Here is a 23,246-nt window from a genome sequence, read left to right as displayed (position 1 = left end):
TTCGTCATTCAACGGGGAGCCGTGGTACCCGCTAAAAACAAACATGTAAGGCATTATGCGCACTTTGTTGGTGTTGTGCCTGATGACGATGAAGAATTATTGCAGAGCCCCTTGTAGTGGGTTGGAAGCATCCAACATCCCACTCGTTGCGCAATTCGCATTGTGTGACGCCTGGTTACAGAATTCGCGTTGTGTGGTGCGTGGTTGTTATTTCACTCTTCTACCACACTAAATTACATATGTTAATGTGGTTCCTTCTGGACATGAAGACTGTATAGCGTCGTTTTGCAAGGCAGCTCCAAGCACCGGCATGGCTCTGAGGTACAACACTGGGCTCCCACGCAGAGGGCCCAGGTTCGAACCCCGTTCCATCCTGGAAATTTTTTTCTTATTTCGTTTTTTTTCTTATTTCGAGCGATAGTGGTTACGGACACCGGCGGCGGCGGCGGCAGCGGCGGACAACTACGCCACCAAAAACGGCCGTTGAAATGATCTCATAACAGCTTTCGCTGTAAAATAACATACAAGTACATGTAAAATAAACACACGAGCGCACATAAGTATAATGTCCGAAAGGCAATTAGTAATGCCACTGATAACGTATCTGGTCATCACTGGATCGAATCAGCACATACGGGCAACATAGAAATCAACACGTCTGGTCATTACGGGGATGAATCCGCACATGTGGATTCATCCCCATAACAGTCGACACATAATAGACTTCAGCACACGCCAGGGGCGTAGCCAGAAATTTTTTTCGGTGGGTGGGGGGGGGGGGGGGTTCAACCATACTTTATGTATGTTCGTGCGTTCGTTTGTATGTGCGCGTGTATATATACGCAAGCAAAACTGAAAAATCTGGGGGGTGTCTGAACCCCCACAACCCCACCCCCCCCCCTCCTTGGCTACGCCACTAGCACACGCATATAATATGTATCATATAATGGTATATATAATAAGTAGGACATACATATAACAAGTGACTTAATGTAATATGAACATAAATTTCTTAATAATTGCCAGCAACGCCCGTCTTTAAAAAAGCGGCTTTTGAAGCTTACGTCTGTAAAGCTCTGGTTGGCCACGGGCCCAGACGTTTTTCTCATACTTCACGGTCTGCGGTCTAATGCCATTAGTTCCGATTTAAGACGGGTTCTCGGTGTGTCATGATGTTGGCAGTCCAGAATAAGGTTACATACATCTTCATGTACAAATCCACGTTCGCATTCGGGAGTTTCAGTTCTGTCAATCTTGTGTAAAAAATGTTTGGTGTATTTTTTTATTTATTTGTTTATTTTCAACATGTTTCATGTCAAGGGACGGTACGGCTAAAGGCAGATTAACTGCCTGACACTGGCCCTACCACCCAAGCACTGTTCAACAGGGTTTTGAACATATCAAGAAATTATGCAATAGAAATACAGACCGCGGAAGCACTAAGAGAAAAACATGACATAGTACTATCAGCAACAGTTGACGACACGGTGTATGCGGTGCCTAGCCTTAACCGGTGAATAAGTGTTATGGTGCGCTGTTACAATGAAGTATGAACCGATACTTGGTATGGCAGGCCATATTTTTCATAGCTGGGCTATTACGTCTGGCAAGTTCACACTTCGAGTTCCTGTTGTACGCGTAAGCATCCGGGGTTCTCGGGGCTCACTCTGGAAATAAATATTGTTTTCCTCGAGAACCTATGCTCAGCATATGGACGAAAAGTAAATATTGAAACTGTGAATTGAGTGACACTTGCTAACCATTGAGAAAATTTGCCCATGACATACATGCTTTCTGCAAACAACCCTGATAAAACGCGAGATCTATATGTGATATTCTGTGGCGTTGGCGAACAGAAGGAAAGAGCAATTACTTTGCGTGATTGTCGTTTCTTGAGAGTCATTAACAAACTCTAGCAGAATCATAGGTCGGCAAAAGCGTTAGAGCTCACTCAGACTCACTCAACAAACATATTCTGTTCTGAGGGCTCACTCGGACTAAGACTCATCAAAATATTCCTCAACCGGACTCGCTCCGACTCAGACTCACTGACCATTTTCTCAACTGGAGTCACTCGGACTCAAACTCATCAACATATTAGTCAGCCGGACTCACTCAGACTCACGGCTTGACTAGAGTCTGAGTGAACCTGAGTGAGTCGACTCATGCGTCCGACAGCGTAAAACTAACTTTTTTCGATCTTGGTGTCAATGCTCTTTAATGCCAATATCTCACATAATCGGTGCTTTTTGATACGTCTTTTGATCGTACACCTTCAAATGCGAGTTATCAGTAATCCAGTAATCCAATAAGGACATTTTTATGAAATATCCGACTCAAACGAGATATTTTTATCAATAAGTTTTCGTCAAAGAGTTTGCGGGGGGAGCTCATGGCACCCCTCCCAATTCACGTATCTGACCAATAAATATCGGGGTTGGCGCATGAACCCGAGTGCCTTGAGATATGTGTGAATAGACTTGAGTATAAACATAAGCCGATATAAGGCTGACAGTAATGCTGAACATGAGTTGATAGGATCAAATGTCGGCAATAAAAGGTGGAGCTCACTCAGACTCACTCAAGAAATATATTTTGCGCTTAGGGCTCACTCGGACTCAGACTCACCAATATTTTCCTCTACCGGACTCCCTCGGATTCAGACTCACTAATAAAATCTTCCTCAGCCGGACTCACTCAAACTGAGACTCAAGGGCCGATCTGAGTTTGATTGAGTCTGAGTGAGTCAGAGTGAGTCGACTCATGAGTGAGCTTGCCGACCTATGAGCAGAAAACTAAAACTGTTCTGCTCGTGCGTATCGCGCACAAGCGACAATTAATGTCGTTTTTGCGGCTAGAAACATTTTACCAATTGTAAAAAATACACGCGAAGTTGGGGATTATCGAACCCTCCTTATATCATCTCACTCTATGAAGGCATTTGCGTGAATAAATAAAAAGGACGCTTCATAAAACCATTGCTGCTTAACTAAGAAGGCTTATAGAACTTCAGTGAACTACTGTAACAAACAAGTTCACACCATAATCCCAGCGTCACGAAACGAGAAAGCTGCTACTCCAGTATTTATATTTCTATATGCAATCACGAAATAAAGCGCATCGAATATGGTTTGGGACTTAACGCTTTCATTAACCTGGACAGATGAAACTCTTGCGAGAGTTCTGTAGTTCCGTGAGCCGATTTCAGAACGGTTCATATTTTTTGTCGTGTCATCGCTCGTCTTACAAATTATTCACACACTAGGTCTTCAAGGGGCTTTTCGTCAACAAAGTTATTGGTAATGTGATGATTTCTGTTGTCATCTCCTCTTAAACAGAGCTGTAACAAATAGCCATCTAGTCTGCTTGATATAATCCCGTTTATCAACATCAAATGAAATCTACAGCACTTTGCTTACTCTTTACCTTGTCTACTGTTTACTTGCTATTTATTATGCGAGCATTGGTCATATTTATATCTATTATATCAAGTTTGTCATACCTTAACACATTTCTGTTCATAAAAACCTCTGTATCTATACTGCACATGAAGATATGCATGTAACGAGCCTGGCTTATAACTTTTTCTTCCTTACGTCACTTCACGTAGCTTACTTCAGTTACATTGCGCGAACTGATATAGTACCCCACAAGGCATCCACTTTATTGGACCGGATAATGGCCGCCTCATAGTCCCTATTCTTCAACAGGTCTTCTTCATTCGGCAGCACTAGCTCTTGAAACAAATTACAATATGCATAACTTATAGGTCCCTCGGTAGCCAGTTTCCAACCGTCCTCTAAAAATATGGGCAGCTTGCGCTAGTGGTGCAAGTCTTGGCTAAGAGCAGAGCCGGTGGCCGACCTAGACAACCTAGATGATTCGCAAGGTCTTAATTAGCATGGTTCAGATTATTATAGAATTAGCACGGTCTTAATTAGTAATGTTCTAATTATCACTATATTAATTAGCGAGGTATTAATTAGAATATTTTTATTTAGTGTAACCTAATTAGTATGATTTTAATTAGCAAGCTCTTCTCTCTGTTTATTTCCCTCCTTTATCTGTTCTGTGCTTCTCTTTTGTTTTCCTCAGAATGCACACGCATTGAAGAAATGCCTACATTGTGCATCCATCGTGTCAACCTCATTGTGTGTGCTGGCCACAAGCCTTATTATCCGCCAAATTACTAGGCGATACATAAAAATGTGCTATAACTATCCTCATGTCTCGAATGTACGTCGCCAAGAGCAAACTGCATTTAAGTCAATCCAAAAATGAAGAAGAGGACGAAGAGAGCACGCGTCGGCCGAGTTATTGCGCTGCACGCGCTATGCGCAGCTATGCCTGGCAGGCCGCTCATAACGATAGTTTTCTGGACACGTCAAACGGTGGAGCGAAGAGCTTAATCAGACTGCTGTTAAAAAATCAAGACTCTCCGTTTGACTATTTCGTGTAGCATCCTTACGCGTAACGCTGTCCCTGTTAGCATAGAAACTCGAATTCTGTTGGTGACAGCCGTAGTAGTACACTTACACTAACAGGTCTAGTGGTTTAGAAGCATCTCGAACAACCTACACCACACGAACACCCCGCTAACCGTATATTACAAACACACACAGACCACCTTACTGCATTCGCAAACTGTAATGGATATTCTGACAGACCATTTATTCTATAGAAGAACCATGCCTACGTGAATTCTCTAAGAAACAAGTATGGTTTCGCTTCCTTCGAAACACATATCCTACGGAAATACGTCCAAGGCTCTTTCATCTGTTTGCCGCTCAGCATTACCGGAATCCTTGTGAAGGTCATCGTTCACTTGTTTTCGTCGACAGCGTAATGGCTTGACTGCAGCACTGCGAATTTCTGCTAGTAACTGTCTAGCAGCATAGGACGTTACGTACGAACTACTGAGCTAACTCATATTTCTACGAACAGTTTTAAACTTTCCATGTCCTATTTCACTTTTAACACAGCTGCTAACTTAATGTCGATGTGATATATCGAATTATCGCCGAGGTTTAGGGAATACCTTGCCAAATTTTATTCTTCGTAGTGCACAGACCATTAAACAATCTCCCATCACAGGTATGCCAAAAGGCTGATCAAATGAAATTCCTATTTGACATGAAGGTAAAAGAACAGAAATATTGGTAGGTCTTTGTATTGTATCATGTGCAATGTTCCCAGTCTGCTTGCGGGCGTTGTTGTCAGACAGTCGCATGAAACGAGGCTGAGCTAAGTCATGCTTTGTCGTAACGCTTTATGAAACTTTTGCAGTATATGGCAAGAATTAGCCTGTTCGCACAGTCTATGGAAAGGTGAGGACCTCCTAATCCTGGCACTCTAGTGCTAACCGCGTCACACACAAAAAAAAATAAATTGCATGTTCTCCCGATGGACACCGAACTGCCAAAAAGAAAGAAAGCAAAACGATGCAGCACCTCCATATTAAGCTTCCAGCAATTCCGGCGCCACTACGTAAGCTTCCAACACTTTGTAAGAGATCCACACCATGCTAATTGACACGGCTTACGAGAAGCTCGCCGTTTTTAGTCGGCTTGCGTAAGCCCGGATTCCGCGTTATGTAACACGAGAAAGTTCGAGAGCTGGCTGCTCTCTTCATCTCTCCCCATCCAGTGCGGGCTTGTATACTTTTTCTTTCGTTGGAGTAACGCTTGAGAGAATATAAGAAAAAAAAAGAAAGAAAACACGAATGGTGGGCAGCCAGCAGGGCCTTGTGTATGGGCACACTCTCACCCATAAACTCTGCTTAAGCCGTGCAGCAAGAACAAAATCTCCAAAAAGGAAAAACACTACTATCGTGGAGGTGGTGTGGGGGGAAAACACAAATCGGCCGCCCCGTGACGCGATTGGTGAAAGGGGGGAGCGCCAGCGCCCTCTCGCCCCAACCTCCATTGGTGGGCGGGCTGAACAGCGCGCGCGCGCGTCTGCTACGGCGGCTCGCAGACGACGACGCGCTTTTCGGGTGCGCCATCGACGTGCGGTCCGGGCACCGTTGCGCGATTTACTTTCGGCTATGGATGACTGCGGTGAATTCGGGGTCGGAAACCCGGCAGCGCCGGAAACCTGACGCAAACGAGAGGACGTGAGGTGTGTGAACCCGGGGCGGACACGACGGCATGGGCGTGAGACCGGGCCCTCTGCTTGCGGTCTGGTTTGGGCTCGTCTGCTTCTCGTACCGGCCCGCGCACTGCAGTTGGTGGTAAGCGAACTCCCCACGCTGCATCTTGCATGCCATTCACCGGCTTTCCACTGCAGGTTTCGACCGCATACGTCGAACACGAGAAGTCACGGGAGCTGTTCATTGTTTTCAGATTAATGTAGTCGCTATAGTGCATCGCGCCGCAGTGATACGTGAGACGTAGAACTACACGAGTGAACTCCTTGGTAGTGAATCTCCCCCTCTCCTAGCGTGCAGTGAATGTTGTTCACGTTCGTTCTTCACTTGACTGCGAGGATAAAGAATTCACTGAATAACATCGATAACAAGCAAGTGTCACAGAGGAGAGTATTTCAAGCAATACAATATGCCTCTTGTCAGAGCTCGATTTCAGCATGCGACATCCCTGTTAAGCAACTGTATATCCCAAATAATATCCGGTACGCAGACATTCTCTTGCACGCATACTGAAGTCAGGCGGATAGGATATGCGCTCTGGTATTTCTGGAGCGCTCATTCATAAAGTCAGTGATTCACTCTATAAGTCAGCAGGCCTCATCGAAACTTTGTGAACAACTTTTTTGTGCCTGTGTGTGGATGTCACTGTATGTGCAATTCGTGTGTTTGTGTGATAAATACATACGCCATGATTATCAACCAGTAACTGAAGTAGCAAGCCACAGAATCATCTAGGCTAACATCACCAGCATACCATTCGTTTGTATGTGTATCATTCGCAAACGCACATTTTGACAGTCCACTACGGGATACAGAAGCAGCGCTTTCGTATGGTGACATAAATAATGAAATGCTTTAACAGCTTTCAGCAAAGCAGCTTTTCAGCGACACTCTGTTGACAAATTCAAATAGCCGATTTTCGAGTTTTGAAAAAGTGGCCATCATACGAACAGCAGCCTTGTTTACAGCAGCAGAGATCATGCGCTAGGCAAACTTCGAGCGGATTACAATTTTTCATTCACCGCAGTGACGTCAATTCATAGAGGAGTAATCAATACTAATTTACTTTCCTGCATCCTATGCGAGGAAGCTTGTAACAATAGAAAATTGACTTTCAATGTACAAAAAGACAACATTGTTGCTGTCATAAACATCGATGACGTATTCTTTACAGGTAATTCATATAAGATATATAGACCTTTCTGCATAACATCTTGATGAATACTACTGAGCTCGCAAGTAACTTTCTTTAATTTCCAGTTCTCTTCTCCAGCTAGGTGTGTAATGTGATATAAGTCGATTAATTTTTTTCATGGCAAGCCTACTGACACTACACTATTCATATCCCTGGTGTTCAAGTTAAAACATCTCAGTCCAGCGCCAACCATTCAAGTTTGCATCTGTATCATCCACAAAACGATGCCGCGTAAAGCGATATCGGCATTTGGCCATTTAATATGGCGTAACGCGGAAGCTAGCATCTATTTATAAATTAGTTACCTCTCGCCAAACGTCACAGCAGTTTGAGCAGAGCCCTGCCAGTACCCTGTGTGGGACACAAGTAAAATTATAGGGTTGAATGTGTTAACACATGTGTATTGTTTGCACGGCCGCATGGTATATATGTAACAATATATGTTTATGCGTTTATTTTTCGCCTTTTCGAATTATGTGTTTTGTTTTGCAATTTACCCCTCCTGCTTGGGCCCATGTGGGCCTGCAGTATGTTGTAAATAAATAAATAAATAAATAAATAAATAAATAAATAAATAAATAAATAAGATATGTATCTTGCTTCTCAATGAAATCAGTATTGCTCTTTTTTTTATTTTTGAGCAGTAGCCTCCATTTAATGCGCTGAATTACTAGTTTCATTAGAGAAGGCCAGACAGGATAGGAACAAATGCGTGTTTCTGAACGTGCGGCCACTTCATATTAGCGATTTTTTAGTACTGCGTGCGCAAGAACGCCACGTTTCGCACAGAGCGCATGATCGCAAGCACTGCGCACGCTCTATAATCGAAAGGTGGCGTTCCTATGTACGCAACGACGATACATACGCAATACTAAGACTCGCTGATTTTTCTTTCTGTGTTCTTTCGCCTGTTCGTTACTGTTTCTTTTCCTAGTGTCACGGGTTCTGTGAGCCGAACGCATGTCATACTGAATAATTATCTCAAATAACATTTTCTAAACGTTTATTACATATATAGCTAAATACATAGCATCGTTCTTAAAATAAAGAAAAACAAATATTGGAAAGGAAAAAACGTTAGAAATACGCGACATGACGAACAATCTACATGGATTTCGTCAGAACCATGTGGAACAAAGTTGTGAATTAGTTAAATCAGATTTCCAAATGAACGAGAAACAGTGTACTATAAGTTCGTTGAAGCAATGAGCGAACAGTTTAGGACGTGCACATTATTTGAACACTGCAATATTACAAAGTCCCACAACAAGTAATAACAAGTTGTAAAAAAAAACGAAGGAAACAAACACAACTAAAACGCTGACCAAATAAAGGTAGTGAAATAAAAAAAACCGCCATTAGGGTACAGATACTGTGCGAGTAAACTATGTGTTTTAGTGTTTGTGCAGTGTCTACATTTCCCCCCTTTGTAAAACAGTTTCGACTGTGATTTCAGAACAGTATAAGGCTGCTTTACTCTCAGCCATATTTACTCTCAGCCATACCTAATATGTTAAACAACAAAGAAAAATAAATTTGACATAGGACTGAATGTGAATGTCGATTGCATGAACCTCTTACCCCTTGTGTGATGGGCGACCGTCCCAGTTATCAATGCTGATGACCGTATACATACAATGTTTGTTTGTGAAGTATTCGTTGGTGTACAGTGCTAGTCGACATTTATTATTTTTTTGCTTTTGTTTTCTTTTTACCAGTGAATAAATCTGAATTCCGGAATACTGGATCTAACGAACTTAGACCTAATATAATCAATCACTCAACCAAGCGAGTTTTAATTGCACCCATTTGAGTTTCGAACAGGCATACGAAGGTGGAAACGCACAAATCATCACGGTGCAGTAACTTCTAAGCCATGTTGACGTTCCTCATCCTTGTCTATGTGCACGTATCATATCATCATGAATGATGTCATCTTCCTGAGGCTTTGCGAGCGAGCTGTCAATCAAGTAAAAGCGTTGGTACGGGCCTCTGCCACAAAAGTTGTGGAAGTAAACGAACTTTTCGCGATATCTGTGCTTTTCACGAGCACGGGTTCGTGTAAGCGCGGAATATTTCGAGAACGCAAGTTAATACGCGAGTAGGGAATGGCAAAATGTACAACTACAAATTAATAATAATGATCCCTGTGTGGTATCCATCCCACTCAGTACGAATTAAAGCTCTGGAACGCATTCAATCAAGCGCTGCAAGGCATGTCTTGGGGGCGATACCATCGATTCGACAGTGCAACGAAAAGAAATCTGTGGGATGGCTTCCTCCAAACGAACGCCGCAAAAACATTCATGTCAAGCTATTTCACTCACAATATACAAGAATCAAACTAGTATCACGGCACCTTTATATCTGCATCCCCCGCATTATTTTTCATCCCGAAGAGGTCAACACTTTAGAGTTAAGGAGTATCTCCCCAGGACAGACCTTTTTAAATCTTCTTTCTTTCCGCGCACAATATAGCACTGGAACTTGTTACCGTCTGAAACTGTGAACCAAAAGACTTTATTTGTAATGCCACTGGCGCTGCGAGTTTTCGGTGAATGAATGAAAAGCTCACAGGGTTCCTTATGTATTCACCTAACACGACTCGAAGTTGAAAGCCATCTTCTTTTTCTTCTCAGTCTATGCATCTATCCTCCCCCTGCCCCCCTCCGTAAGCTTTCTGCACCCCACCTGGTTTTGCACAGCCTCCGTGATCAGCCCACCGTAGACCAAGCGAGGAAATCATGTAATGACGTCATCACGTGGTGTCACGTTATGTGACGTCATGACGACGTCACAAATTTTTGCGATCTTTGACGTCATATTGGTATGATATGGTGACGTCATCACGTGGTGATTTTTTGCATCACTCGTGTTGACGCCGCCGACGCGGGACGCCGAGGGTAAATTTTCGCGTTTGATGGGGCAGCTAAGGCTTTCGCCTTAATAAATGCGTAGGAAGCGTAGTATCTGCAAAGAGCAGCCGTCATATCTGCGTTGACAAGACTGTTTGTTGGCCTAGTTGGTACTTGCTTAGTGACATATTTTAGCCGCGAAAGAGCACGTGCACAGAGTACAGAAACAGTCCTGTCGTTGTGTGTTTCTTTGCCCTGTGTATGTGCTCTTTCGCGGCTAAAATATGTCACTAAATATCTGCGCTGATTTCGGTGACCCACGATTCGCACACTTCTCGCGCACACGTGTGTAGGTGCAGACGGAGACGCGCGTGTCTCGGATTGATTTCCGAGCGTTGCCCGACAACGTGCTCGCTCGCTTTGCGCCGGAAAGACACGACCGCATTGCTCACCTGCGGGAACATCCCCGTAACGACGGCGGATGATTCATGCGGCGCAAATGACGGCATTTCTAGAAAGGCGCCCCGCTTTTGTCGGCACTGCGCACGTAGCCCATATGCATACCTATAATCATCGCTGGGGTTTCACGTGCTAAAATCACCATGCGATTATGATGCACGCCGCAGTTAGGGGTCTCCGCATTAATTTCGACCACCTCGGGCTCTTCAACGCGCGCATAAATCGAAGCACACGCTTGTGCTTTGCATTTCGCCCCATCTAAATGCGGCCGCCGTGGCCGGGTATCGAACCCGCGCCCTCAAGCTTAGCAGTGCGACCAGCGTTGACAGATTTTGGCTATTTTACGCCAATTTGGCTACCTTTTTCAAGCCGATGGCGGGAGAAAAACATCTTGGCTACTTTTTTGCTACTTTCTCGTTCCCTCGGTATGGACCAAATTATCAATATATTGTGAGTCTTTGTGACGTCGCAACCACTGACGTTTTGAGTATGCAGTGTCCGAACATGGCGGCCAAGGCGCGTTTCCAGCTCCGAAACAAAAGGCATTTACACAAAACAAAAGGCATTTTATACGTGGCTGGGAATACGGCAAAACTATTGCATGAGGCTTCAGTTTGCAGATCACTAATTGCTGAACGCGACTCCGCATCCAAGGCACTCTGCACTCATCGACATTAGCAATCTGATACCTGACAAACTGCTGGCGCCATTTTTTATAACTTGGTACGGACTGCGACTCAGAAACATTTAACTGTCCAGTCTTCGTCGTCACGCGAGTAATTATTGCGAAAGTGACTACAATTAATGCTTCGATCACATCAACTGTGATTTTTATTGTCGTTACAAGGCTGTTACTTCTAGTTCGTTCAAGGAAAGTGATGCAAGTCACGTGAAGAGAGTCATTTTTGCAACAGCGCAAGAAATTTCGTCATGCAGAACACAATTATTGCTAAATTCAACAGTTTATGCTTGAATCACGGTAATTATGATAATGGAGGGTTCATGCGGTACTTAACCTTGTCACCAAAAGGCTTTTGCATTTGGTCACTTATATGAAAACGGATAAGTTGTTTTTACTCACGCGTGGCTACTTTAGTCTACTTTTGGCTGCTTTTGCGGTTCCTGGCTCAAGTTGGCTTCTTTACGACTAGTTTTATTCCAATTTCATGGCTATGTTTTGTCTTTTCGACCTGAAAACCTTGAGCGCGACACCTTACGTGCTAAACTGTCACGGCGGGTATGCATACCTATAAAAATGCGCGCTTGATTATAAAAAGTGATCTCGGCCTACTACGGCCCCTGTTAGCCCGTTGCGCGTGAACAACGGGGGCCGAACTGATTGAGCGCTTCTTTCCTAAGTACTTCTTTCTCATTGGCCGGACGACTTCGCTAATGATATGCCTGGCATCAGGATTGGCTGAAGCGTAAGACGTTTTTTTTTTTTTTTGCGTGTGAGCACGGGCCCAGATTCCTATAGAGAGAGAGCTCCCGTACAAGCCGTAGTGTAGAAGAAAGGTGGACCAGTTGGTAGACGTTCGCAGTGGCTTGTGTAAACGGAAGCATGTCCTGTCCTGTCTGGTTGTTCTGTGTTTGATGCATAAAAGAAAGAAAGAAAGAAAGAAAGAAAGAAAGAAAGAAAGAAAGAAAGAAAGAAAGAAAGAAAGAAAGAAAGAAAGAAAGAAAGAAAGAAAGAAAGAAAGAAAGAAAGAAAGAAAGAAAGAAAGAAAGAAAGAAAGAAAGATTCCTATCTCGGTCAATGTAGCAGCTATTTTAGATGTCACTGCAGCCGGGGAGTCAAACTGCAACTTTGTGAGTAGCAGGATGTCATAGATGCTAAAACAACGCAACGATGTTTTAGGGGCGAAGCTCCTTAAGGCGGCACCCGTTCGTCCCTCGTAGTAGTGCGTAACCAGTCGTAACGCTAGTACCAGATCTTGACCTCCAAGGTGGTGCCGGTGGGAGATTTTTCCTGTGCGTTGTTGAACAATAAAAAATTCGCAGCGTGCGCGTTAACTAAAAGCCGAATTCTTCTGTCTCTCATTCCCCATTAGCAGCCATTGGCATGTTCCAGTAGGAAACGTTAGTAGAAGTAGAAGTGTAAGTGTTAGCTAAAAGCCGACTTCTTCTGTGTCTCATTCCCATTAGCAGCCATTGTTTACCTCCAAGGTAGTGCCTGGTGAGATTTCTCCTGTGCGTGATTAAACAATAAAAATTTTGTTCAAAACGCCGTTGATTGATGAAATAAACCAACGAAAGACGCCAGATGTTTTCTAAAAGCAAAACGAAAGAACATCAGATGTTTCTAAAGCAAAACGAAAAGACGCCAGCTGCTTAATGAAAGACGCCAGGTGTTTTCTAAAGCAATGGTTTTCTAAACAATGAAAATTCACAGCGTACATGTAAAATTAAAGTGAGCTGCAAGTCGTCATAACTCATCGAACCTTTAGTATAAACGCGCCCGATCTCACGTCGGTGATGATGTACTGGGCAGAATTCACGGAAGATTCACGGTTTACCGATGAACCTCCGCAGCTTCGCCCATTCATCATCATTCACTCCGTGGATATGCTGTGATTTTTTTGTTCTTTATATTTTTGACAAATGAAAATTATTAATCGGCGCTATTACTAATAGGGAATGATCTTTCTGTTACATATTGCATGAACCCTTTTTGTCATTATTTAATGAAAGTAGAAAACAACACATGACGATACTAGACATAACAAGAATAGTGGCTAGTGCTTGGAGAAACGTAAGGAAATCACTCCGAGACTTACTGTACACTGTGTAGGCACTGAATAGCTACGGTGAGCGTTTTTGTCAGCTATAAAAACGCGGTTAAACTTTACTTTGGCTTTTGACTCTCTGCTGAATGCAGCCTGTGTAAGAACTCATGAAGTGCCTGCGGCTGGTGTGAGAAAAGCGTAAGAACGTGCAAGAGGTATGCAAAAGGCAATCGCAACGTTGCGCCACTGACAAGAACGTGATAACGCTATCAATCATTACGCCGTATATGTAGCTTGTCTGTGTGCACTGTTTGTCTTGCCGTGAAACGCGCCTAAATGTGGATTAGAGGTGTGCACGGGCTCCGGGTAGCCCGAAAGCCCGACCCGGCCCGCGGGCCGGGCTCGGGCGAGCCGACGTATTTTCACCTCGGGCCCGGGCCGGGCTCGGGCTACTTGGAGTTTTATCGGGCCGGGCTCGGGCGCGGCGCAAAGCCCCACTCAAGCCCGAAATATGGAGAATGAGCGGGAACTGTTTTCCAGCACACATACAGCGCCTTTACCGCGACCGGGCCGCTTTTCCTTTCCATTCGCTACTTTAAACAAAAGGGGAGCAGGTAAAGCACTGCCTCTGTTGCACTCCGACAAACAGAGAAGTAACACCACCTGAGCGGCGCTACGAGACTGTTCGCGTTAGATTTAAGGCCAAATCCCATATGAGTGAAAATGCACGCGACAGCGACCCGACGTAGATCGCCTTCGTGCGAGCTGACGCTTGCATGGGCATACACGTGACGGCTTTGGCGAGCGAACACCAGTGTTGCTTGCATGAGGCCATCTACTTGTAATTTGTATTCTGTGTAGTAGAGACTGTTCGTCGTGTGTCGTTTGATAATATTTGATATGCTCAATAAAATGTCAAATTACCGGAAAACGATGTTTTGTTTTCGCAGCGAACCTTCAAAAAGCCGGGCCGGGCCGGGCCCGGGATTGTGTTTTCGTACGTCGGGCCGGGCCGGGCGGGCTCGCAGCCCTTTGCCGTCGGGCTCGGGCGGACCTTCGACAAAGTCAGCGGGCCCGGGCAGGGCTCGGGCTCGGAAATTAGGCCCGTGCACAGCTCTAATGTGGATAACAAAGAAATCTCAGTGCTAACGCTTTTGTCTTTCGTTGGGCGTGCAAACACAGACACAACAGAGAAGTCACGACAGCGCAAACGACGACTGAGCTGTAGATTAGCCGCCGACTAAGTTGGTTTAGGTACTCATGTTAAAAGACTGGGCGTGCAAACACGCCATCTTTTAACATGAATACATACAAACTAGCTCAGCTATCTGTTATTCGAAACTTTTGTCTTTGTTTCATCCCGGTATCTCTTGAAATATACCTTGAAACGGCGTACACAGGGAGTACACAGGAGACTTTTTACTCCATTTCAAGGTATATTAGTGCACCTTCATCATAAACTAAAGCAATTAGAAGTCAGGGCTAGTCCTGTTCCCTTACTTGTCCGTGTTAATGTCGCGCAGTTTTTTTTTTTTTTTACTACGGATACGAACCAACTCACTTGTATTCAGACACTAAAAAGAATACAAATGTTCTTAGGTGGACCAGTTGGTTCATAAACATTACGGTATAACAGCTCAGAATACGGGACAGTGAACACACAGTTCATTATATCGCAAATTACGCTGTTTTGACATAATGCTAACAAGAGTCGTCAACATTTTGTCAACGTCGCTTCCTCTCTTTATTTATTTCAAGAACAACTAATGTTTTCGTCAAGTTAAATGCGCCTATAGTCTTGCCTGTATTCCTTATTAAGCGATCAACAGTCCCGTGTACCGTTGTGCTGCTGCCACGAGAGGTCAAACATTGATTGCGACACAAAAATACGTCCGTCAATCCGCCAATCGTTTCTTAGCGCCGCACCGAAGTCACGACGCACAGCTTCCGGGGTCTGGGCTGGGGATAAACGTAAATAAGTGCGCGCCATGGACACCGATCGTTTACAGCGACAGGTATGCTTGGAGGCTTCCGGAGGCCGCAGCGCACAGAAACAATCGATGATAGTACAGCTTTGCGTTCTTGCTTTTTAAACAGTGTGTAACCTCGTTTTAAGAAAGCAACCGCGCAAAGGGCAGATGACACACTGCGAGCGTAAACTTTTCTTTAATCTTTGATATTGCAATCCTCCGCTAAACTCGGTAGCTTCGGGCTGTGTCGAGCAACGCGCTAGCCGCTCGGTATGCGTGCGCGGACAGCGCACATTTTACAGGTCACGGCATACATACACGCACGCTTTAGAGGATTACAGGCCTGTTGCGGCCAAGTCTCATCACTCAATGGCTCAATCGATTCATTCGTACTACTTCTTTTTCTCTCTATCTATATTTCATTTAAGTACGCGTTGCGTAAGCTGTGCAGTATACGTGAAAGCGAGGTTAGAAGGCGAATGCACTCCGTGTGCTTCTGCGTTGAACGCCGAACCCCCCCCCCCTTTTTTTCCCCCTTTATTTTTTGTTTTTATTATTTCGTGCCGCACAAGTAAGATAATGGGGCCTTGGAATTGTCCTTGCAAATATGCCGCTAGTTTTTCTTGCGCTCTGTGTATTTTTTTCTTTTCGCCTTATATTTCTTCCATGTATTGTGGTGGCCTTAAGCGTATAATCCGCGTTAAGCACATAGGAGTAAAGACTGCGCACTGGAACGTCTATATCTGAGGATCAGTTCTGTGGATTAAAATCGGGAACAATATATACCGGCCCTGAATTGTTTCTATCCTCTTTTCCCTCTCACCTCTCCCTCCGCCCCCCTCCATTTTTTAATTTATTTCTTTTTCCTTCCATCATATCCACGCTTTCAACATAAATTTTCCTCGTAGATTTCTGTTGGCAGTCAAACGCTAATAATAACTGTTGGAGTTTAACGTCCCAAAACCACGATATGAATATAAGGGACGCCGTAGTAGAGGGCTCCGGAAATTTCGACCTCCTGGGGTTCTTTAACGTGCACAGTCAAAGGCTGTCATTTCAAAAAGTGAAGTACACTGTTGGCGTTCACGTACTGTCGATATTATTATGCCAAACATTGCGAGCTTACGGTTCAGAGGGCTCAATGTTTCATAATTTTTTCTTGAAAATTGAAGAAAAAAGATTACCTGCTACTCTTTTTGGTGAGCGCTGACTTGCCGCATGTGTAACTCTCTTTAAATACACACGTTAACTCTCATTTGGAAAGTCCTGCCTCTACACGAAAGTACACCGGTCAGAATAATACGACGACATGATGTAAACTGTTGCATAGCGAGCACATTCGTCGAAATGTACTGCTGAGATTTTAGCGCATGCCGCCTATTCAACTCATAAATTGGGCACACGATGACTAAATCGAGATACAGAAGAGCACGCAAGCATTGTGATAATATCACAGAGCCGATTGTCTTACAGCACAGCTACTATGCTCGAGGTTGGCCGCGTGTCGTAGATAGAAAAGTGTCATCGTGAACTGGCACGCGCTCTCTTCGTCCTCTTCTGCTTCGCTCCCAGAACACGTGCGCCGATTTGTCCGGCGTGGAATGCAATAACTCTGACGGGTGAAAGAACGAGTACAGAGAGAGAGAGAGAGAGAGAGAGAGAGAAAGAAAGAAAGAAAGAAAGAAAGAAAGAAAGAAAGAAAGAAAGAAAGAAAGAAAGAAAGAAAGAAAGAAAGAAAGAAAGAAAGAAAGAAAGAAAGAAAGAAAGAAAGAAAGAAAGAAAGAAAGAAAGAAAGAAAGAAAGAAAGAAAGAAAGAAAGAAAGAAAGAAAGAAAGAAAGAAAGAAAGAAAGAAATTCTTGGCGAAAAAAATTTCTTGGTGAGGCGAGATTCCAACCCGCGTATACCCACGATCCCAAGGCAAGCATCGTAACCACTCCGCTATCCAAGCACGCTATAGCACAGCATAGTTTAACCATGTAGCACAGCCATGTATAGAACAGTATAACAAGGAGGTGAGAAAGGAAATTGGGGTGAAAAGAAGAGATGTGAGGGTGAGGAGGAGGGAAAGACGGAGGGGATACCGAGTGCCGAGAGAAACAGATAGAAAGAAAGAGGAAGAGAGCGCTACGTAGAAAGATTGGGAAGAAAGAGAAAAAAATAGAAGGCGAGAGAACGACTACACAGAGAGAGAGAGAGAGAGAGAGAGAGAGAGAAAGACATAGAAAGGAATAGAAAGAGAAAAATAGAGAGAAAGAAAGGGAAGAAAGGTAGAAAAAAAAGAGAGCAAGCATAGCCATGTATAGTATAGTATAGTATAGTATAGTATAGTATTAGTATAGTATAGTATAGTATAGTATAGTATAGTATAGTATAGTATAGTATAGTATACCAAGGGGGTGAGAAAGAGAGAGGTGAGAGGGTAAAAGCCTAGCCAAAGCCAGGACCAGCTAAGTGCCCACCAGCTCTGCTGTGACCGAGCCCTGCGCGACTTAGTGCAAGCGGCGCTAATTTCTTTTTCTTTTTTTTTTTAGTTTGCATATAATTTGCTTAGTAACTTGCTTTCTGGACCTGAACAATACTATTGTTATACAACGCACAGATGATATGCGTTTTCTTAGCCTTGGTTAGTTGCCCGCGTCCTGGTAGAAAATTCAGTTCGTGCAGTTTCATATCTTCGATTCGACACCATATAGTATTCAAAGTGCTACATAAACGATGTCGTTTTTGAGGCCACGAGACAAAAGTAGTGGCGGGTATGACGGTATGAGTGAGTATTGCCAATTAACCAGTTAACTTTCCATAAGTTTATAATTAAGAATTAATTATCTACGTTAAAGTACGGATAAGAATGACGGCATTGAAGCTCATCACTGCGCAGGGCATGTGGCTTACAAGGAACCTTGGGAATAGGCGTGCGCAGGGTTCTCCATCAGGGGGGGCGAAGGTTCATCGCAGCGCCCCCCCCCCACCCTACTAAGTCAATGTATGGGACAGATTTTGCGCCCCCCCCCCCCTCTTACGTGACTAGAAGGGTCAATGTACGGGGCAGATTTTGCGCCCCCCCCCCCCTCTTAGGTGATTAGGGGAGGCGGCTGCCCCCCCTGCCCCCCTGTGTGCACGCCTATGCCTTGGGATCAATACAATATCCATTTTCGAACTGTCGCAAAATACGAGAGTTTTTCGTTTATATTTGTCTCGAACATTACAAGAATTTTTAGTTGTTTTACCCTTAGTTTAAGGGAACGTCAATGAACTGTCTTACAAATTTTGAAAGGAAATGTTGCTAAACTAGTGTTTGGGTTACAATGCCTGCTCAGCGTACTGCATACCTTGAGCCCTTGCCGGCTTCAATTCTGTAATTTCTCGTCTCATAAAAGTAATCATCGATAGGTTAACATAAGTGATTTTTGTTAATTCTTCACATGAACAGCGATTCTAACATACATAGGGATATGGATTATCGCTGGTGAAGATGATTTAAAAATATATTAAAACGAGATTAACTGGACCTCACGAACAGCCGTCGGCAGGAGGCCAGACAGCAGAGTCGAAAATCTGTCTCTCTCTCTCTCTCTCTCTTTCATTCACTCTAACTTCTCGAGCCACGCGTACGCGGTGTCGCCGACATACTGCCCTGCTCTTTTTCCTTAATATGTTCATCGCACTGAATTTGTGACAACTCTGGTTCTACCTATATTAACTTTCTTGTAGAGTGCATTTGGTTCTTGGGCTCGTGGATTTCATATCTGAATGGCATTTCTCTTTCTTCCTTATTGACCGAAGTTAACGATACCTATATCTACGAATACAATGTATATCGGTGATATCACAAAGACCACATGAAGATTTTCTTTTATGAGGCCGCACTCATGATCGATCCTTCTCGAGAACAAGTGTAGCTGCGAGAAAACGATTGACCGCCTTCTCTGTGAGTGTCCCCGTTTCACTGCGCCTAGAAAATAGCTCACAAGTGCGTTGCATAGACTTGACAGTCACCCTCTGTCCGGTGAAGGGGTCCTGGAACACTGGCTGAGACCGCCTTCAAGCACTCAGCACAGTAGGCTCTGAAAGAGTTGTTGCGCTTCCTGCGGACAACTGGTGTTAGGGATAGACTTTTTGCAGTGTCGTACTCTCCTTTCCTTTTTCTTTTTCTTTTTTTTTTTTGTGACATCTCATTCCTGTTGTTCGCTTATCCCCTTTTTTCAGCACAGTGTAGCTTTTTTTTTATTGATATGATATATAAGGAGATGTTGGCGCACAAGTATGGCGCCGGCTACTCCTTAGCCCTCGAGTGAAACTTGAACACATATCTTAAAGTAAAACATACAAGGCAGTTCATGTAAAATGGAACACTCGGGCACATATATGCAAAAACACACTTATAGGCTATAGCTGGTCTGAAAACTAGCTAATTTCCCCGTATTTCCGTCTGTTTCTTCCCTACCTTCCTCCCTCAAGAACAATTTCACTTTCTCGAACATGTCACACAGCGCGAGGCTCCCCACTTCAGCAACTTTCATTCAGTCCTCATGCGATTTGCCCGCCAACGCACGCTGGAGACGGTAGCACCAAGATTGACCGGCTAAGAATACGATCAGACGAGTGGCTGACAAAACGAAACACCATGTAAAGACAAGAAGGATTAACACTGTATCCACGATGGTATCAGCTTTTTCTTTGCTACAGTTTCATGTCGCGCGAATAAAAAAAGAATTAAGGCAGCTTCCCACTAGGGGTACCAAGCCTGAAGGAAGTGCGGAGCTGGGAGGTCTTTGTTTTTCTTTATTTTTATCTTTCTTTCTTCCTCTGTTTCTTTCCTTTTCTCTCACCTCTCCGTCTTTCTATGTCTTTGCTTCTCTCTCATCTCTGTTTTCATTGTCTTTCTTGTCTCTGTTTATCTCAATTTCTTCCTTTCTCTCTCTATGTACTTCTTTGTCTTTCTTGCTCTATATTTATCTTTCTTACCCTTCTTTTTTTTCTCTCTATTTCTTTCTTCCTCTTTCCTTCTATCTCTTTCTCCCTATTATTTTATCTTTCTGTTTTTCTTCCCTTTCTATCTGCTTATTTCTCTCTTTGTTCCTATGGTACGCTTCTTTATTTGATTCTCTCTCTTTCTGTCTTTCTTCCCTTTCTTCCTCTCTATTTCTCTTTCTTTCTATGCTATGCTTTACTCTCTCCCCTCCTCCTTTCCGTCCTTCTCACCGTCACTTCCCCTTCCCGTAACCTTGCCATACTTATGCTCTGCTAGCGTGCCTGGATAGCCGAGTGGTTAGGACGCTCACCTTCGGATCGTGGGTACGCGGGTTCGAATCCCGCCTCGCCAAAAATTGCTCTCTTTCTTTCTCTCTCTCTCTCTCTGTACTCGTTCTCTCACCCATCAGAGTTATTCCACTTGCGCCGGAGCAATTGGCGCGCGTGTTTTGGGAGCGAAGCAGAAGATGAAGAAAATGACTGAGGGAAAAGGAGGACGAAAAGAGCGCGTGCCGATTCGTGATGATGATAGCTTCTGTTCGCACTACCCGGCGCAACGAAAAGCTTAAAGAGCTCCGCTCTTAATAATTGCAGTTATGTCCGCGAGCTTATTGAAAATCGCCCACTCGTTCGAGTGTTAGTGACTTTGCACACTCGCCGCAAGGACACCTGCGCGTCGAGAAGGAATGACACAATGGCTTTCGAAAATACTACGTGCCGTGATCGGCGTGCATCCGCCGAACATGTGAAAGCGGAGCGGGCATTCGACCCGGCAAAGGTGGCTGAAATCCGATCCCCTCGTCGAAGGAATACGTCTCCATATCAGGGCGGCACGTGGGACGACAGTGGCTGCTACTGTAGGGTGCACTGCACGCAACTCGCGCGCGTTCACATTCTTTTTCGTGGTTAGGGCAGCACTTGCCTCGTTGTACCGTATTAAGCTCTACCAGAGCGTGCAAAACAATGTAATGACAGCGTGGAAGAATGGAGTGTTGCGCTGGCATAATGCACTTACATGTTCGCTGATGGCGGCAGCTTTGCAACAACAGTGAGCCGAGGATCAGATTTCGCTCGGTTCCTCTCCGACTGAACACTAACCACAACTAACTGGTGGTCGGTCTTACTTGAGGTATAGTTACAGGCTGCCCTATGGCCTGCTGCAGATGCGGTAATTGTCGTTTTCACGGTGAGTGGACACTCAACGAAGGCTCATTGAGAGGGCATCAATCTGCATTCGACGTTGCGAGGTGTTCTCCCTTCTGCCTACCCCAAATCTTGACAGCTTCAGTGATCTGATGAAAATGGGGTGCGACTTCCGGAATACTCTTTAGTAACTCGTTCTAACGTTGTCTATGTGCAAACAATAAAAACTTCTGGTCAATAGCACACTATAACGCTTCTCGACAATCCGCCTGAGTTGGACATTTCGTATTGTCGGTCGTCCGACCTCGGTGACAGTCGAATCACATTACGAAGCACGTTGACAGCGCTAAGTCAAGACGAAAAAAAAAAATGAATTATAGAAAGGGTGTTGGTTGTGCTGTAAACCTCCTGTTTTATGAATGTCCTCCCTTACATTACCGTTCCTGCAACATTTTTAGGCAGGTGAAGCGCGAAAACACGGGCAATGAAAGGGCTGAAACATACAAAGTGATATATACTGCCCTATAGTGTATAAACAGCACTTTGCATGTTTCAGTCCGTTAATTGTCAATGTTCTCACGTTTCACCTGCCTGAAAATGCTGTCGTACGCCAACTATCTCGAATCCAGACACTAATGCTTTTCTAGGCGCAGTGGTCTGGATTGTCATAGGTGTATGTCCCCGACAAGATAAGTATCCATTCAGCTCTTGAATTCAGCACTAATGGTTGCACAGAATTTCCCCTGCGTAGGGTAGACAACCGGACATGTTTCTGCTTAACCTCCCTGCCTTCTCTCATTCGTCTTCGTGCTTCCTTCCTTTTGCGATGATATAATCACTTAGACGTGGCGACAGGGCAGACAAAAGGGACACGAGGAACGAAGAGACGCGGATAGCATGTTCAACGAATAACTCCGCTCTCAAAATTTCTCCTACACACAAATCCATTGGACGCGCTCGCTCCGATTTAGATGCACGGTGGAAGACCGAACGTTCTCTATGGTTAAAATAAACATACTCCGTTTGGGAGCAGAACAGCACTAAAAGATTGGCGTATGCATGCGGCAGAAGCAGCTACGCCCGCATATGGGGCTGCCCTCTCTTGGAGCGTCGGTAACAAAATTTCTCTCCATTTATTACGCGTTTGAGGAAATTCCAGGCTGATAGAGACACATCCCGGTCTCTAACTTTCAGCGCTTTCATTTATTTTAATGTCTTACGATCGCATTCCGGCAGATACGGCCTCAAATTTAGGGTCGGGGAAGAGCACGAGTTGCGGGCATGCATGCGAGTCACGCCTCCGCCTTTCAAGCGCACCGCACAGACGCACAAATGAACGGACAGTGCAGACAAGGTGCCGAGTGGCCCGCAGAAAACCAGTTAGATGAGTTTAGGCTCGAAGGGGGAATACGAGAAGCGAGGGAAACCCGAGATAAGGCGCGACTCCGACGCGCTGTGGGCCGTAAAGGCAGCGTGCGGGGTGCATGTGTGCATACGTGCCATACACATGTTGAGCGCGTATCGGACAAGCAGATCATCTACTCGGACCGGAGCACGCTGTGCGCTTACAAGATGGCTCGGCGGGCGGGTGAGGAGGAAGCGAGTGACGTATTTCTCGGTCTATTTTTGTGCACCCCGCCGGGAGCCGGCCTTAATGCCACGATGATGGGCCCATTCTTGTTTCCCTCGGAGACTTTTATATGCCACCTATTAATTCTGTCATACGACAGGAATGAAAGAAATAAATGGGAAATAAGACTTACTATCGAAGCGTTATT

General features: G+C 44.6%; 2 protein-coding genes across 2 annotated transcripts in view; one reads left to right on the top strand and one right to left on the bottom strand.

Annotated features, from left to right (window-relative positions):
* LOC119386250 (uncharacterized) overlaps nucleotides 1-23,246 on the bottom strand; it is a 152,093-nt gene that overhangs the window by 88,995 nt on the left and 39,852 nt on the right. The window lies entirely within an intron of this gene.
* LOC119388099 (protein Wnt-1) overlaps nucleotides 5,943-23,246 on the top strand; it is a 57,246-nt gene continuing 39,942 nt past the window's right edge. The window contains exon 1 of the mRNA XM_037655730.2: nucleotides 5,943-6,232. Within this exon, the coding sequence (XP_037511658.1) occupies nucleotides 6,150-6,232 (83 nt within the window). The 5' untranslated portion in view covers nucleotides 5,943-6,149. The remainder of the gene's footprint in view (nucleotides 6,233-23,246) is intronic.

The sequence above is a fragment of the Rhipicephalus sanguineus genome, chromosome 3 (assembly GCF_013339695.2).
Source record: "Rhipicephalus sanguineus isolate Rsan-2018 chromosome 3, BIME_Rsan_1.4, whole genome shotgun sequence".
Lineage (NCBI taxonomy): Eukaryota > Metazoa > Arthropoda > Arachnida > Ixodida > Ixodidae > Rhipicephalus > Rhipicephalus sanguineus.
Note: the sequence above shows the minus strand (reverse complement) of the source record. Positions and strands in the feature narration are given on the sequence as shown.